Consider the following 19,717-nt stretch of genomic DNA (forward strand, 5'->3'; position numbering starts at 1 on the left):
ACGAGATTACTACCTCAATAAGATGACCGAACTACACGAGTCACCATGAATCCGAACTACACGAGATTCATTCCAATAAGATGACCGAACTACACGCGTCATCGTGAATCCGAAACCACACGCGATTCACAACCATGATGAAGTCAGCGGACCCGAAGATCATGCTTCACCAATCTCAACACCGGATGAAGTCAGCGGACCCGAAGACCATGCTTCACCGATCTCAACACCACGATGAAGTCAGCGGACCCGAAGATCATGCTCCACCGATCAACCATACCATAATGAAGTCAGCGGACCCTAAAGATCATGCTTCATTAATCATCAACACCACGATGAAGTCAGCGGACCCGAAGATCATGCTTCATCGATCACATACGCACTTTCGGCCTCAAACAACGAGAAATGCAACATCGCGCTCTGCTACACTATAGTGAACCCTAGCGGAACACTAACCATCCATAATCAAGCAAGAACCACCTATACCAAACATAGGTACCAAACAATAATTCTCCACAAGAGAACCCGACACACACCTCCCTTAACCGGAGGATTTCACTTTGCTCGTCAAACACGTCCATTATCTCTCAATGAGATTTACCACGTTACCACCTCGGTGATGATTCAAATCCAAACCATAAGTACAATTTATCCGAAATTGTACTCTATCACAAATCGACCCAACCAGGTCTCGACAACATTTTCCGGATCTACCAATAGCATCATCCGAAATCTCACACTAGAACTTCCTCGTGCGGGAGTGTAACTCCCCCACTTAGAATTACGTTCCATAACCGCATCTCGTACACTCGTACAATGCTACCAAAGGTAGACTTTACCAATAATTGGGTTCGCACGACCCATTACCACATCTTGCTCCAACCTTGAGCACACGAAGGATTTTAACCAACCCTTAAACACTTTGAACGAAAAGTGTACCGCAACACAATCGGAGTCGAACACCACGCTAGTAGGTATAAAAGAGGCACCTAATGTCGCGTCATAAAGACTCCATTACCAACACCCATCGAGATTTAAAACACTCGATCTCAAGGGTTCCAACCAACCGACGAACCTCATGATTCGTCACTTCAACATCAAAGCGAACACGCGCTTAACAACCAAACACCAAAACCATTTCCGTGGCTTGGTAGAAACGTTTCCCAAATACTAAGGAATGCTTGGTTACGCCAAGTCTTACGCCCTTCGCCCGTCAATCAAACATCAACACAGGGTACTTCCATTAGGAACGTCACCCGTAGCATAACATGCACAACAAAGGCACGCAGCTCAAACTCAAACGGCATTTAATAAATAATCAAAAGACATATTTATCAAAATTAAACGTACCTTAACGTCTCCTCGCCGCACCCGTCCCCGCTAACTTGGGACATTCCGACTTACGATGTCCTTCCTTTTGGCAATTGAAGCACACCATACTACCACCCTTTGGTACCGAACATTCCCAAGACTTGTGACCCCTTACGCCACAATTGTAACATCTAGCCGTACTAGAATCCGATATACCCGTTCGCGTACCACCCGTGCTCACACTCGGACCCTTAGTCCTCTTACTCGGAGCACCATAAGAAACAACTCTTTTCTCACTTGAAGATTCACCCCTCTTCGATCGTGAATACGACTCGAAACCTCTAGCCAAGTCGAATAATTCCGAAAACGATTTCGCTTGACCCCGACTAATCTTACTCTTCAAGTCATCATTCAAGGTCCGATAGAAATCCCCCATTAACAAACGATCATTCCCCAAATACTCCGGACAAAAACGAGCCTTCGCCATAAAGGTCGTCTTAAGAGTACTCAAATCCATAGATCCTTGTCGCAAATTTCGCAACTCATTACGCAATTCCCACAAATCGGCCGAAGTCCGGAACTCCTCAAAGAATTCTTCCTTAAACTCGTCCCATGATAAGGCCATAAACGTCTCACCACCGACAAGATCAATCTTACCATCCAACCAATCCCTTGCCCTACCCCGCAACAAACTCGTAGCGAGTCTCGTCTTCCTCTCGGGAGGGCAATCAATAGTACGAAAACACCCTTCGACATCCGAAATCCATGTTGTGCTCACCAAAGGATCCGGTTTTCCGTCGTACATCGGGGGTTTAGTCCTCATGAAGCTTTTAAGATAACGCTCCATTTCACTACTACTTTGAAGTTCGGAATACTTCCTTTCCATTCTTTCTTCCAACCCACGCATTTGCTCCGCAACGGCGGCCGCAATTCTAGCGTTAAACTCCGCGTCGTTCGTATCGATCCCACTTCCCGTCGCCATTCTAAGGAATGCAAAACGATTAGATCACGAACGTATAAGTAAACACGCACAACCCCGACCCATCTTGCTAAGCACTCGTCGTACATCACTCGTTAGACACGATTTGCACCCGTAATAAGGTCTGCAAGTTCTTATTACGCACACACGCCGCATCGACTTGTTAGTACAACGACCGCCTCGCTCGATGATATAAACAAACACAACCAAAATTCTACGCGGTACAAACACACGCGAGAATTACTATCACAACACAAGAGCATATTAATAATATCCGCATTACTAATATAAACGTTAGTCAACCTATAAACAAGGCACTAACTAAACCCATTCCGACCCGTAATCCTACAAGTCCCGCAACAAATTAAGCACACACAAAAGTCTAAGTCTAGGCACCTATCTCAAGTCACCTAAATCCCTTAGACCATGCTCTGATACCACTTGTAACAACCCAAACCGTAACCGACCAAACACGTCGAAATTTCAAACAAAAAAAAAAATTTTCTGGTGCAGGCCATCTGCGCGGCGCGCCAGGTGGCCGCGCGGCGCGCCAAACCACCTGGACAGCCCGCTGTCCCCGGAAGTCAATTTAATGAAAATGTTTGACTAGTTCCCGACACATTTAGCTAAAACGCTCTTAACCATGACTTCATATATGAAAAACTAGCACGTTTAATTAATAAAATTGAGTTTACGAAGCGGGGCCCACATTGACCCAAATTACCCCTTAAGTACCAAAATACAATTTTCGACCATAAGACTTTTAATACAAAACAAAGCCGAGCATGGCGATTGGGGACACGCTACCCAATCCTAATAAATCCAAAAGCAAGCCTTCTACGCAAACTATGCAAGTCCTCTAATCCTCGCGCTTACCCGAGCCACCATCCGCATGCAATCTATAAAAAGAGTCAACAACGAGAGGGTAAGCTAATGCTTAGTGAATGATAATATACTACATACATATATATGTATAAAATGGACACGCCACAAAATAACAAATACCGCATACCGAGGCATCCATATAAGGCACTACACTAAGCATACCGTACGATCTCTAAGCAACGAGCTAAAGATACAATAACAATATAAGTTCACCAACGACGATGTGAACAACTCCAAATAGCTACACCCGGAGGGTTAGCTACAACACAACAATACATTAATATATAATAATATAAACGAACAAGGTTAACACCTTAACCCAATACCGAGAACCAAATACCACAATGAAGATTGGCCGAACTACACGAGCCTTAGTAATCCGAAACCACACGAGATTACTATCTTCACAACATCGAGGTTGGCCGAACTACACGAGCCTTAGTAATCCGAAACCACACGAGATTACTACCTCAATAAGATGACCGAACTACACGAGTCACCATGAATCCGAACTACACGAGATTCATTCGATAAGATGACCGAAACTACACGCGTCATCGTAAATCCGAAACCACACGCGATTCACTTCTCCAACTCAAACCCACGGTCACGGGATTATATAATCCACCACATCGGGGCCACAACATCCAAATCACAATCACGTGTGATAATGTACACACGAACGTGTACTTCGCCAAAGATGGTCAACCAAAACGCACAACCGTGCCAATTGGACTTATACAAAAGTCCATCAAGTCCACCTACACGTGAAGTGAGCTCTATAGCCGAGATTCACTTCACCCGACCCGCACCCATCCTACACATACATATGTACATAGGATAATATCACTCACCTTGAAGTCTTGAAGAAAGCTTCCAAGTAATCCGCAACTCGCCAATGGAAAATACCTATTCCATTATCACAATTACAACAATACACTTAGAGTGGATTTACAAATCAACCCAATTCGTCACTAAGTTCAATTTCGACCCAAATGCACTTCCAAGCACAAACCGTGCCCAAACTAACCAATAGTCACTAACACAAGTGAGAATGGTCCTAATATGCCAATTAAACCCGAACACAAGTGTTAAACACGTGTCATACCCATTTTGACACTTAAACCCTAATTTTGACCCATAAAGGTCAAAATCTCATTCTTTGCAAGTTTTGACACCAAAACACATTTAACTCGGTTTAATACTTCAACTTAATCCATTTTAAGTTTATAAACTTCATTAAATCGCCAATTGGGTCATAATCACCACGAAACCCTAATTTGACCCAAAGTCAAAGTTAGTCAACCAAATACCCTAAATGGGTTTCAACACTTCCATAATCACTAACTTAAGTGATTAAACTCAAATTAAAGTTCTAAACATGGCCAATTAGTTCACCAAACCCAAAATCCACCAACAATTAACAACAACCCGATTACTAGCTTCACTAAACCCATTTCATCACATAAAAGGGTTTTACAACTAATTAACTCAAAACCCTAACTTGAATATCAAATTAGATAATTGAAATTCGGAGTTTGAGCTTACCAATACTATCACCGTGTAGCCGAGAACGAAAGGAACAACTTTAAAACCCGAGACTTTGCACGATTCGAGCTTCTTCCTCACCAAAACCTCCAATCTCTCTCTAAACTCTTACTCTCTCTCTAAAAATGGATGAAGATGATGAGTGGATGTGAATGGGATCCAAAACTGATCCAAACTAGCTCATAAGCCTCACAAATCCGGCCTCAAGTGAAATTACCCATTTGCCCTTCATTTAAGCCAATTAAAAACAAGGGATTCTGTCAGCAGCAAACGGCGCGGCGCGCCGAATCCCCGAGCGGCGCGCGACCTAACTGAAACAGATTCTTTTGCATTTTAAACTTTATATAAATAATCCGCGAAACCCAATCTCGAACGTCTTAATACACAAACAAGCAAGATAAATATTCGGGTCTTACATCTAGGTAATTATCGTTATTCGATAATTACATTACAAGCCTAGAGAGTGAAAATAGAGAAAGAAGAAAGATTGATAGATAATTGTGTGTTGAAGTGTGTGTTGAAATGGGTAACAACTGAGTCTATTTATAGGAAGTTCCAGCCTGGCAGGCCGTGTGGATTGGGCAGGTCGGGCACACGGGCCGTATGGTAACCCGTGTATAGTCACAGTGTAACTGGCAGCCTGTGTAGAACCATGGCACGCCGTGTAGGCCAAATGGGCAGGCATGTGGCAGGCCGTGTGCCCTGGTCTTCCTTGGTCATTTTTGCTAATATCCTAGATCTTAACTTGGTTTCGTCGTTTTTATTCTAAATTCTTCGTTATAAGCTCGTTTTCTTCGATTCTTTTTGCATCATCTTCATAATCACTTGATCTATCGAATAAAGTGAATAGACGCTTAATTTGGTGATAAAGTTTGTAATTTTATTGTTTTGGGTTTTAATATCAGGGGTAAAAACATTACTTTTTGGCTGATATGATCAAACTGGTTCTGATGTTGTAGTACTATTCTCCCTGCGTCATTTACTAGAGGGCCACGTTATATGTATAGACACTATCCTGATGGCCTAAAGTTGGAAGGTTTATTGAAAATTATCCCTTATTAAGCACCAACGATCGCACTGATATTGTAGTTGATAGGTCAGATCATGATGAGAAATGAAGAAATCAAAGATAGAATGAGATTCGGGTGAACAGTTAACAGATTCGGTATTAGAGAAAATTTTGGTATTACAATATTCTACAGCTTCTTAAACTCTATGTAATGCAATGACTATCTAATTAGGACTACTAAGGTTCCTTATATAGCCATATTCTAAGGAACCATTTAATAAGTTTGTTTCACAATAACACTATACAACTTTGAGGTTCTAACAGTAGCACGTATATTTTAACTTAAAGTCAAACAGTTCATCAAATTTTTAAAAAATTCTAAACCTTATAATGAAGAAACGTTTTTGATAAAGAAAACTCCATGCATTAAAAAAAGCGTAGCTCATGGATTTCTACAACTGCAATAAATTTTGAACTCGATAATAGCTACGTTGCTCCATACGATAGAATTTTGTGTCTAACTTTTTACACACATAAATGTCAAAGACTGTGGGTGGACAATGTTAATCAAATATATATCAAAGTGTACCGATCCTATTGATATTGCACAAATTATACGTACTATTTGTCGCAATATCGGTTACTACTTTGGTAAATTCGAGAAGGTTTTGAAGTTATTTGGTGTTCATTTAATTAGATATTGATTCCGAGCATATAATGTTAAATGGGAACATTATGGTTTATATTGTTGAAGATTACAGCTCCAAAGTATTTAAAATGGCGAGTATGTGATGCGGCGCATCCATATGTGATGTGGCGCATCACTCTAGGTCCAGAGATCAAAATCCTAGGATGTGACGCATCTAAAGGAGATGTGGTGCATCGACCCAACACATGCAGAAGGATGTGGCGCATCGTCCCTACTTCGCAGGCAATTCAGAAATCGTGATTGGCCCTTTTTCGTTTTAACTAGACAAAATTCGAACCGCGCGTTGCGGCGGTGTCATTTGAGGATACGTTGTTTGGTAACTGTGTATTTATTTACACGAACACAAATAAAAATCCCCATACCAATACAAAAGAATAAAATAAAATTGATACCGAGCAAGATACTAATAATAACCAAAATTTATCTAAAAATACAAAATCATAAGAATCAACATAGTTAAATAAGCGCATAGAAATTGCCTTCAAACATAGGCGTTAACGATAGTGAATGTGCCAAATTGTACTGATACTATCCGGTGCTGGAATTTGTCACCAATGAATTAACAGTGAAAACACCTGCAGCCGGATGCAGTAACAAATACATCAAATTAAGACACGAATATTTCCTTCCAATAGTAAAACACAGAATAAAAGCATGGAATAAGCTACCTCCAGCACTGGAAGACCCACTAACGGGTAAAGTATCCTTAGTAGAAGCAGATGGTACTATTACATAAGTTTCTTGACATTGGGATATGCACTCAAGAGTAGTATGAGCATGAAATGCAATGAAACAACTATCAACCCTAAAACGTCCCTTCTTAACAGATACACATTGTCTTCCTGATGAACTTATGCAACCATCAATACTACCATCAGCAGCGATGGATGGGCGGATCTAACTTCAACAGAAAACAAAATGATAATATTAATATATGTCACTTAAATGGAAGTGAAAACTGGAATGGAGTATGCGTAAGGGAAAAAAATCGTAAAGATTGAAACCATGGTATATCAAAGTAATTTATATTCAAAAATGCACAAACTAACTCTAACAGGAAAAAATTACCAGGGCTGGTTCTTCATCAGCCGTGGTGTCACGTTCGTTCAAAGCTAGAGAAGAAAAACTGGTAGGGCAAATTTCATAAAAAGGTAACTATTTTACCTCATTTTCCTAATAAAGGTAACCTATTTTACTTTAGATCATTTAAAGGACTATTTTACAAAAGCTAATTAAAAAGAGGGGTTCGTTAACTTGGTCCGTTAAATACTAACGTGGCATTCCACGTCACATTTTTTTCCACGTCGATAGTTATATGTACGAGCTTTATATACCAGAAGATATTGCATATTACGTTCATCAGAGTAATCCTAAAATGAAACGAATGAAACCCTAAAAACTTCAATTACATCGATTCGTCCAATTCATACCAAATTGAAACCCTATAAACCTCAATTCATACAAATCCAAACCCTAATTATCCATGGAACCTTCTTCAAAGTTATGTACAGTAGTTGTTCGTTATGGTGGAAGGTTTTGCGAAAATCCTCTGGATTATGTAAAAGGAGCGGTAGTCAAAATGGGAGGTGTGGATTTTAATGATTATAATTGTAAGTCTTTCTTTAAATATCTGAAAAAGATAACAATTTCAGTTCCATCAGTTGGTATTTATTATTGTAAACCTGGTAAAAGTTTAATTGATGGTTTAAGGTATATGGTTACTGAATCAGATTTTAAAAATTTTGTGAATTATGCTACTGCACATGATGGGTCTATTAATGTTTATGTGGATGCATTTAAGTTAGACTTGTCAAGTTACATTATTGAGAGTGATGATGAAAATGAAGATGAGGCAATTGAGGAACTTAAGCAGAATGAGAGTGGTGCAGAACCTGAAATTAGAATGCATGATGAGAAAAATAATGATGACAGTTCAGATTGTGAAAATGAAAGTGATAGTGAGCATGAGAGTGAGGATAATAAGCAGAATGAGAGTGGTGCAGAAAGTGAGTGTCCAAGTCTAGATCATATGTCAGCTGATGAGGAAGAATTATTAGAGTGTCGAAAGAATAAGAAAATGAGTTCACCTATGCCTGTTTTGAATACACCCACTAAGAATAAGAAAATGAGTTTGATTGAAAGTGAGAAAGTAGATGCAAATGTGGATTCCATTATTAACTGAGCATTGGATGAAGACATTGATACTGGATATCACTCAGATGTTGATTACAATCCTAATGTTGAAGAAGGTCCCGAGGCTGAGGAAATTAAACGTATTAAGTCTCAAATGCATAACCCTAATACTCAATGGAGAGGTGGTGGCAGAGTTGCAAGTAGAGGTGGTGGCAGAGGTGGTGGAAGAGTTGCAGGTAGAGGTGCTGGTAGAGGTGGTGCAGGTAGAGGGGATACTTCTGATGTATTTGGCAGTAGCATGTAATGCAAAAAAAAGTGAACCAAGTCTTTGTAATGGTTGTTTTGAACTTGAACTTGTTATTTTGTATTTAGTTTGATGATGTAATGTAATGGTTATTTGCACTGATCCAAGTCATTGTAAGGGTGTTTTTGAACTTAATTGTAATGGAATGGTTATTTGTACTTAGAATGGTTATTTTGTACTTGAAATGGTTATTTTGAACTTAATTGTAATGGAATTGTTAATGTGTCCAGGTTACCTTTATTGTGAAGCTTACCATTGTGTCTAGTTTGTGTCCAGTTTTGGTATCATGTATAAAACACCATTTACACAGAACTGCAATAACTTGCAAAAGTACAATAACACTAATACTTGTAAATTGCAAAAGACATTCAAACTTGCAAATTGAAAATTGGAACTTAACAAACATTTGAATTCATCATGAGACATTCATACTTGCAAACTGGAAATTAATAAACATTCTAAATGTTACAACATGGAATTCAACAACATTACAGACATTCAAAATAACCTAAACAACTAAAATCGATACCTGATATTCGAATCAAACCTAAAAAAACATCAAATACATAATGTTGCAACAAATTATAACGAATGTCATCATTCTTGCATACCAAAGCTTCAATTTCAATTTTCTAATTTCTTCTTCATCCTCCTTCTTTAGCTCAATGAACTCGACCATCTTATTTGCAAACCAATTCGACAGTTCTGGGTCGATCCATTGAAAGTAATTACATTTACGATGCCTCTTGAAATTAGGGCAACCCATAAATCTCCTTGCTGGGTTTGTTTTTGTCATGTAGATCCAGCTTCCTGCTACATCACCACACCTGCAACGAACAACACATTGACCATAATTATTTAACATTTCGATTGTGTTGGATTTAAAAACTCAATTTTGGAAAATAGGGCTGAGATTGATGGAGTCGTATGTATCGAGTTATGTTTGGGAATTAGGGTTCACAAAAGATATCTATATATAAAGCTTGTAATGTAACGTGGAAAAAAATGTGACGTGGAATGCCACGTTAGTATTTAACGGACCAAGTTAACGAACCCCTCTTTTTAATTAATTTTTGTAAAAATAGTCCTTTAAATGATCTAAAGTAAAATAGGTTACCTTTATTAGGAAAATGAGGTAAAATAGTAACCTTTTTATGAAATTTGCCCAAACTGGTACATACCATCTTTTAATATTTTTGTTATTTTAAAGGTCCCCTGTTCTGAGTCCTACATAACCAATTAATATGAATATGGCTCTAAATTAATTTGTGACCTTTTTTTTAAGATAGAGTAACTAATCCTCGTAACATACATGAGTTAAATATGTTGTTGTTTGTGATTAAACACAATGTAAAGTTGAAATATCTACATAAGTCACATGGAAGCACATGTATATAAAGAAAAATATAGAGCAAACTACCAACGAAGTCATTTATATAAAACTACTAAACACACATACAATCACAATCAAGAAAGACAAATATAACTGCTGGAAATTCTTACTTCAACATGGCGATTAGCAAGGAGTCTAACTCTAGATGCATTGTGGATAACCTCCAGATGGCTTCAATTGAGAAAACAGACCACAACATCAAACCTGCAAAATAGTTTTCAAAACATCGGTAAAGAAAACTAATGAAATGTATAAATATTATAACTAAGTTCATAAAATAGGAAATCACCACCAGTTTCTTTTCGCCTTTCAACCATATTCATACAACTTTTGTTCCAACACAGTAAAATTGGAAGTTCCTGTACATTCCTCCACATGTATTTCCGTATAAAATGATCTACGGCAAGCTATAAAAGGAGAAAAAAGATAAAATTGAGACTTGTAAAAACTATAAATTCTGGATTATTAGTACAACTTGAGATAAAAAAGAGAAAGACAACTTCGAGTATCATAAAGGAGTAAGATCGATTCACAATTCTATTTCAAGACCCTTGTTGAGACCTATGTCCTCCAAATAGAATGATGCCGAGAAGAGGATAATTATTAAGCAGAATATAACTGAAAGGACAATATGAAAAACTGAGCGAATTGGGGAAGGATAGTGAATGGGATTAGAAGTTTTTCTGAATCTGTTAGCTCGGTTAAACGTGGTGATTTATGTCAACCCGCATTACAAACATGGGCAGAAAATTTTGCATTTACACCATCTAAGCCACAACATCACGCTGGTTCAGATCAAATGAATGGAGGGACCGATTTAAATGATCATTGTCGTGAAATTGAAAATTTAAAGGAATCAACACGCATGATGCATCTAGTGGGTAGAAACCAAATGATGATAACACATGTAAGTTTCACATTCATCTTTCTAGTTTCGATAATTAGAAGACCCACATGATTTTATTATCTTAATTACTCCTTATACCAGTCATAGAATTCAAAAATAACTATTATAAACAACAAATTAATATACAACATCAAACCTCTATATAGTTAGATAAGAAACTACAGTATACAGGGTTTGCATAAAATTATCTCAATTAATACTCTAAAATGCAACAACAAAAGAGTAAAACAATATTAACATATAGAGTTAAATCGTGAAAGTGACTAAAAACTTTTAATGTAACCATATGAAATGGACATACGAATTTACAAATGCACATAACACAAATTGTGTACCTCGACTTTAACTTGTGGGAAAGCTCAAAAGAAGCTTTCATGTAACTGGAATCGTTTTATTCAAATAAATGAGAAACGAATGTTTAATTTTTTTTGGTTTCAATTAAACTCATCTCCATTGACAACCTACAAACAATGACATCAGAAATAGATTTTTCCTCAATCTGTTTAAAGCATGCAAATTAAAAGAAATTAAACATTTACATATATGTCTAATGTATATACAAATGACGAACAAATTATATAAAGTAAATCGCAATTGAAACACGGACTTACCAACTGCAAAATTCAAGGAGTGATACTGCGATGGATGCAAACCAAATCTAGGGTTCCAAGGAGGGCAAAAAGGCGTAATAGCTTTAAGACCACAACACATGATATGGTTCGTCATAATCAACCATGGTAACATGGAGGTAAAGCGCAAAGCCAACATAAATAAATCAGGTAACCATCAGTCACCTCAAACCCTAATTTGTAAAATATTTGTGCATCAATGTAATTTGTAGCAGCCAAAAATTGGATGAAAGGGGTTGAGGTCTGTCGTCATAAACCCTAAATTGTTTCATACATCTTCAATCGATTTTGTTTCAGACATCTTCAATAGGTTTTGTGGGTGGGTGTTTAGGGAAGATGATGATTCCTATGCGTTGTTTTGGGAGAAGAGATGAGGAAGAAGAGTAGATGAAGGTAGGTGAAGATGGTTAAGTGGTTCAGGGTTTTTTTATAGTGGGTGGAAAATTTCGTTTGGGGCAAATTTTAGAAGGAAACGACCAAATCTGGGTGGGTATTATTAGCATCTATATAAATATAAATATAAATATAAATATAAATATAAATATAAATATAAATAAATAAATATAAATATATAATAGATAATTTATTCTTTGAACTTATCATAGATCATAAATTCTCGATTTGAAATCAAGCCCATAAAGAAATCGGTCTAGTTCAAAGGTGAATTTTGTAAGAATCTTATTTTTTCTTTGTTGTAGTAAATTAAGGGGGTTTGATTTTAGAAAGTTAGGTAAAAGGATTTGTATGGTATTGGGTTATGATTTGTGCAGTTAGAAAAAGTGGGGTGATCTAACAATGAAAGAGCAATTGCAAGATGAATTTGGGAGTTTGGGGTGAAAGTGAAAGATTAATTAAAAGGTGAGAGATAGTGAAAAGGCAACTGGACTAGCGGAGTATTATTATGGGTGTTTAGCTGAAAGATTAATCAAAAGTTAAATAAATTTCTTAAATGACGCTTATACCCTCACATGAGTTGCAGATGATTGAATTTAATAGAAAAATTAACGTCTGTTAGCGTATTGGACTCTCCGTGTAACAAGTGCAAACCGCAGTGACCCTCCAAGGTGAAAAAATTCTTTTGGACTCCACTTGTTATTTCGAACACCGTGTAATTTTATCAATTTACTAATATATATATAGAGAGACCAGTACAATGGATTGGGTTAATTATAATGTGAATAAACCCAAGCCCATCTAACCCATTATATACATGATATGATACATGCAATACTCGAATTAAACTTCAACTTTCAAGTAGAGGTTTAATGGTCGACTAAGTTAACCCACATGGGTACGCTGATTGTTGTATGACGACATGTAGTAGCCAAGGTTTATTAACCATTGGTGCCAATCGCGTGATGATTTTTTTAGCCTTTTTGATATCCAATTGATGTTAAGCGATTATAGTTCCGAGACGATCATATTTGGCGGGCATCCTTTGTTCTAAAAAGTTTGGGATTTCTATTTTTCAAATCAAATAACCACAAGTGTATTTGGTGGCTTGCCAAATTTGAGTCCCCAATGATGTAGATGCAAGGTTTTAAGTTCCCACGAAAGATTCTTCGATATTAGATATATTATGTGATTGTACGTTCTACCACCTTAAGAGAGATGATAAAACTTCTTTTGCTGTTGAACAGTTAATTAAGGCGTGGTCTATGTCTTCTACTTGGTCATTACAAATCGAGCATAACGATGCTTGTAAATCAATCCCTCATTTGTCAAGCTTCGATCTAGTTGGAAGTCTTCTTAAAATTGATCTCCAAATAAATATCTCTACCTTTTGTGGTAGTGCTTTATTTCGAATAGTTTCTTGCAAATCACATGTTGGTCCAGATTCACGTTATCAATCAAACCAGTGAGTGCTTTCATGTTGACGATGCCTGAAGCATCAACCCTCCAGGTCCAAAAGTCGGACCTTTCAAAAAGGGAAATAGCCGAAATCAATTGATTTAAACCAACAAGTTTGTTTAAAGTACGTCCTCTTGGAGGTCTTACCCAATTCCTGGTACCAATGTTAACAACAAGAGAGCTATCAATTCGTTGAGCGACGCTTCCGCTTTTGCAGGTTTCCAAATTGAAAAGACGTGGAAATCTGGTGTGTAACTTGCTAGCATCCTCCAATGGTCGAACCAAAAGCTTGTTGTTTGCCCATTTCGGATTGAACGTAAAAGTGAGGAAGAAAAATCAAGTCCAAATTTTTCCACACCATTGCATTTTTCCGTCCAGGTTGTCCTACCAAATTTCCTGCAAGAATTAACATCACATACACCACCATCTAGTCCATAGATACTTTTTATTATTGACCCAAAAAGTGTTAGGTCCCAATTTTAGGCGCCACCAGCATTTACAAAGAAAACATAGGTTTTTTTTATTATTGCAAAAAGGGAACCGATATTTAAACCATCTTTGTTGTAAGAAAGAAGTGCCCAATCCCATATCACACAACAAAGTTTGTTATTAGAACTATTGCTGCCCAAATAAATTTCTCCTTAACGACTATAAAGTTTTTATGACACTAGATGGTGCGCGAAAAAGAGAGAAAAAATATAATGGAAGACTACTAAGGATTGATTTCACCATCATTCAGCGGCCACCGAAGGAAATTGTTTTCATCTTCCAATCCGATAGTTTTCATGCTTCTTGAGTTACTCAATTGTGGGATTACATGTTGATACCTTGCTTGTATTGGTCCCGATTGGCATCCCGAGATAAGTGAAAGGTAGGGAATCGTATGAGCAACTGTGCCTACTAGAAATTTGATCCACCTCTTCATTAGCCATCCCGATGCTAATTATGTTGCCCTTTTTAGAGTTAACCTTCAAGTCTAAAAGGTCTTCAAAGCATTTAAGGATTTTGGCTATGTTTGAAGCATTTCACATGCTCTATTCACAGAAGAAGATAGTGGCGTCCGCGTATTATAGATGTGTTACCAAGATCTTATCCTTACCCACTTCGAGGCCCTTTATGAATCCTTCTTCGATAGCCATTTTTGTCAAAATGTTTAACCCTTCAGCTACAATTATGAAAAGGAATGGCGAAATCGGGTCTCCTTGTTTAATACCCATTTCTGGAGTAATTTCCTTTGTGGGTGAACCATTAAGGAGAACTTAAATAGAAGCAGAAGATAGGCACATTGATATCCAACAGATCCATTTATTGCTGAATCCAAAGCTTCACATGGTTTCAGAAAGGAAGTCCCAACTAATGCAGTCAAAAGCTCTCTCAAATCGATTTTAAAAATGAGACCTTTCTTCTTTATCGGCCACCCCTTACGGAAATGATGATGGACAGTGTATAAGACTACCAGGTTCATATATTAATCACTTTATTTATCTTATTATTTCTACTTTCATCCATGTTCACAGTTATCATCGATTCCTCATACTTACTAAAGCTACTTACAAAAGCTAATTGCTTTTTTATATGTGTATTAATATCTGCTACTTGCTTCCTGCTGTTTTTACGCCAATTACCCCCAATCTACTGAAACATTGTCTTTACCTACCCTTTGTATGCTTAATTTTGCAAATATATATTAGCTCCTTGTTGTGAACTGTACAATATAAATGTAACATCTATACATGAGCTAAATCATGTCATTTCAAAATAATCGTCTTACAAATGTTGTAAAAATGCATACTTTTCATCTTGAATTCTTGTTATTTTTTATTTTTATTTTTATTTTTATTTTTTTATTATTATGCAAAATAGCATAAATAAAACTTGTTAACGCCCTTCAACTTGGCGAATGTGTTAGGGTAATCTAGAAAGTCCTAAAGTCAGGCCCGTTCTTTGAGAATAGAAGTCCGAGTAGAGAAATTTAAACTTGATGTTGTAGCCCAAGTAGCAGGTCCAATAGCAATAATTGATACGGTAGTTTGAAGAAATAAAAAAGAAAAGTGTGGTGCATATAGACTGCCGATTATTTAAGTAGAGATGAACTTGTAGTTGCCTTCAAAAATATGGAACGTGGGTACACCGTACACATTTGTAGGCAATTAGTATATTTCAATTATACTAGAACTTCTAGAAAGACTAGAAAGTATTTTGTTAGTGGGATAAGAAATTATCTTGTACGTTGGCATTTATTTTATTGAACTATGTATGGCCACATTTATTTTACATGAATGAATGAGCAAAGTTAAAATGTAGTCTTTTGAGTTTTACTGCCTCCGTAATATATTAATAGTCCACCGAAAAAAAAGATAAAGTTTATTAAATTGTCATAAAAGTACTGTACTTTCTGTTTATTTTCCAGTTAAACTCCTACCTTTACTTTTTCCTTTAATCATATTCAAATACATTAAGAGTATAATAGAAATTAAGCTTCTTATTCTTTTCTATTTGTGGAAATGAACTATTAATTTGGAACATCTCAAAATAGAATGCCGAAATATTAATATGAGACGAAGGCAGCAGTTTCTTTTTCTTCCTTATATTTTGTGTATATTTGAGAGCATTTAAATGCATGTTGCAACAGAATGAGTAGGATAATTGAAGTCGAAGTTTACTGAAATGGATTGCAAAGAATCCACCCGACCAACCCCTAATTGGTGTCTACTACTTGATGCACACACTACTACAAAACAGATAATTCGGGACGACTTGACCTTTCTTTTCCGGACGACTAGTCATCCCCAAAGGTTTTTTCGGACGACAAATCATCCCCAAGTGGTCGTACAGAAAGCTTCGTCCCAGAATATTTTTTCCTGACGAGTTTTGTTTTTTTATGGACGATCGTGGGGCCGACTTTGACTTTCTTGTCTGCTGATGGTGGATGACATTTTCGGACGACGTATGGAAACGACATATCGTCCGGGAAAATAAAGTATATAAATTATCAGTTTAATAAAAGAGAATCGAAAATACATAAAGGGAAGCGATTTTTCGGAAGATATATCATCCGGAAATAAAAAATAATAAAATAATATTAATTATTATTAATATTTGTATGAGTTTGGAATTCTTACGGATGACACCTTTCCAGACGACATGTCGTCTGAAAAAGTCTCTTCTGTTTTTTACCCAAAATGATTCTGCAATTTTCCAGCCGTAATAATGGCACAATAATATTAATTAAAAGTCTTAAAACCACAATTACAATAATTATTCAAATATTAAACATCCAACAAACTACTAAGGCGAATAATTATTTTCAAACACAACCAAAAAGATATTTTAAAACAAGATTGTCTTCAAACAAGCCCAATAAATTACCGGGAGTATTAGTTGTGATGACCCGGAAATTTCCGACCAAATTTAAACTTAATCTTATATGATTTCGACACGATAAACAAAGTCTGTAATGTTGAGTCTCGAAAACTTTGGAATAGTTTACATGAATGCATTGCCCTTTGACGATTCCCGACGATTCACGAACAATTGTTGTAAATAAATATGTATATATATCTATACATATATAAGCATAAAAATAAGCAAATATAATAAATTGAAATAATAAAATACAAATTAATCATTAGGGTTAATAGAATACAAAATTAATGTTAAAATTATATAAACATTAAATGGCAAATGTAATATTAATATATTAAGTATAATTACAAGTTTAGATATAGTATTATATCAAATATTATTATTATTATTACTCTCATTATTATTATTAATATTATTATTTGTATTATTAATATTATTATAATATGTAATATGTAGATATGAAATTTAAGATGTATGAATTGTTAAAATGTCATTATTATTATTATCATAATAATATCAATATTATTATAATTAGTATTATTATTAGCATCATTAATAATATTTATTAATCTTACTATTATTAATATCATTGTTATATAATTTTGATTATTATTATTATTAATTATTATTATTATTATTATTATTATTATTATTATTATTATTATTATTATTATTATTATTTTATTATTATTATTATTATTATTATTATTATTATTATTATTATTATTATTATTATTATTATTATTAATGTAATTATAGTTATTATTAATATTAATATATTATATTAAATATAATAAAAATAGATAAATGATATAGATATTAGGTAACCAGTTGTCATCCAACTCCATTACATCTCTATCTCCGTTCTCTTTTATTTGTTTTCTGTTAAACTCGTGACCCTAAATCGCTATCTTCATATCTGTTACAATCGATCAGTCAAATACCATCATCAATTTCATTTACTTTATAGTCATTCGTTGTTGTTATTAAGAGAAGGGATCAATCAAAAGAAATAAATCAGATTCTTCGTTTTCTATATAAACCGTCACCCCCCTTCATTCACACAACCCAAAAACCACCTACAATCGTTTCTCCCTCTTCTATTTCCTTCAACCCGTTTTCTCTTATGATCTTCATGTTTCTATCATTCAAGGCAGCTGCAAAAGTTTCAGTCTTCATACTGCTGTAAACAACGAATCAATCAAACGAAGAACAACACTCGCTACAACTACTATTTAATGTTTATTTACGTGTGCCTATTTTCTGTTTTAACCGGTCCAAAAATCATCACCATTGAAAGTTGTTGTTTCAACCATAATCAATCACCTTCATCAAACCTGCAACTTGATTCCACTTTTGTTACTTCTGTTTTATAGTCGTGAAAATCCAACCCAAAAGCTCATCAAATCAAACCAATTGAAACCCATTTACCTACTGCTACCCTACCTATGTTTCTATTTCATTCTCGCTGTGTATGTAGAAGAAATTCACCATTATCGACAACCATTAAAACCCTAGAGCCCTATCACGTACCTGCAACTGTTATGCTCGATTGGTTACTATTGTTGATCGAAAACCATCAAAATCCATCACCTGCTACTTGCTTTTGTTTCCTGGTTCGTTGGAGAATCAACACAACACCACTCAGGCTTTATTACTTCTACTTCTTTTTATTTTATTTTCCTGTGAACTAAAGGTATCTTCTTTTAATGATGAACGTTGCCATCTGTTTCCCATTTATCAAAAGGATAACCCCACTTTGTATTTTTTTTATCTTATTCTCTTCCTTCTGCCGACACAACTGCTACTCTAATCAACTTCTGGGTAATGTAAGTGGGTCGAGTAATGGACTGTTAATATGTTGTTGGGCTGCGACTTCATCTCATCTTTTTGTGGCCGAAGTTTTGCTGCACTTGGACTGTAATTGGGTTTCCTTGTTCCGTTTGTATGTTGGGCTGAGTTGCATTATTCTGATTGGGCCGTGAAAACTACTTGACTGCTATTTTTTTTTTCGTGATTGATATTGGTAATATTAGGTTAATGAGATTAAGTGTGATTATAATAATAATAATAACTTAAGATAAAAGATGATGATGATATTAAATGACAATGATGGTTACGATTAGGTTATAGTGATATTTATGAGGAAGATAGTCGAAATAAATAATAGACATGATAGGGAGTCGATGATGATAAGCTTTAATGGTGATGAACATGACGATTTATTTGGTAATAAGAAAATGGCGAGTTAAAATGATGATGAGATGATACATGGTATGTATGATGTCGATGATGGAGATGACAGTTTTATGACGAACGATTATTAAGATGATAATGACATGGTTATGATTAAGTTAAAGATGATGATGTTAGTTCATGATGATAATGATATATGAATTATGATAACGGCGAGGTTATGATTATGATTATGATTATGATTATGATTATGATTATGATTATGATTATGATTATGATTATGATTATGATTATGATTATGATTATGATTATGATTCATGATCGAAGATAATAATATTGGTCACGATGATGAGGTGATGAAGAAGATGAAATAGAAAAATCGGGTTAGCGGGACGTCCCGGGTTCAAACCCGGACTTGGGCATTTTTTTTAGACTACTTCTTTGAGGTAGTTTACTTATTACTCATTTTTATTATTATTATTATTATTATCATCATT

General features: G+C 35.7%; 1 protein-coding gene and 1 long non-coding RNA gene across 4 annotated transcripts; both read right to left on the reverse strand.

Annotated features, from left to right (window-relative positions):
* Positions 1 to 3,019: 3,019 nt before the first annotated feature.
* LOC139891868 (uncharacterized) lies at positions 3,020 to 4,915 on the reverse strand. Its single transcript, XR_011773883.1, has 3 exons — positions 4,724 to 4,915; positions 4,030 to 4,084; positions 3,020 to 3,189 (listed from the first exon to the last, which is right to left on the reverse strand). It is a non-coding gene; the product is annotated as an uncharacterized lncRNA (long non-coding RNA).
* A 4,392-nt stretch (positions 4,916 to 9,307) lies between these two features.
* LOC139891869 (uncharacterized) lies at positions 9,308 to 12,267 on the reverse strand. 3 transcript variants are annotated; one of them, XM_071874883.1, is made up of 5 exons: positions 11,790 to 12,267; positions 11,514 to 11,639; positions 10,561 to 10,678; positions 10,382 to 10,475; positions 9,308 to 9,705 (listed from the first exon to the last, which is right to left on the reverse strand). In XM_071874883.1, exons 3-5 carry the CDS (start codon positions 10,646 to 10,648, stop codon positions 9,426 to 9,428), a joined length of 462 nt encoding a protein of 153 aa, XP_071730984.1. In that variant the 5' UTR covers positions 10,649 to 10,678; positions 11,514 to 11,639; positions 11,790 to 12,267; the 3' UTR covers positions 9,308 to 9,425. The 3 variants fall into 3 exon arrangements, with proteins under 3 accessions (XP_071730984.1, XP_071730985.1, XP_071730986.1); XM_071874884.1 differs by lacking the exon at positions 11,514 to 11,639; XM_071874885.1 differs by lacking the exons at positions 11,514 to 11,639; positions 11,790 to 12,267 and having other exon boundaries at positions 10,561 to 11,389.
* Between the last annotated feature and the right edge of the window lie 7,450 nt (positions 12,268 to 19,717).

Source organism: Rutidosis leptorrhynchoides, chromosome 2 (genome assembly GCF_046630445.1).
Source record: "Rutidosis leptorrhynchoides isolate AG116_Rl617_1_P2 chromosome 2, CSIRO_AGI_Rlap_v1, whole genome shotgun sequence".
In the NCBI taxonomy this organism is placed as follows: domain Eukaryota; kingdom Viridiplantae; phylum Streptophyta; class Magnoliopsida; order Asterales; family Asteraceae; genus Rutidosis; species Rutidosis leptorrhynchoides.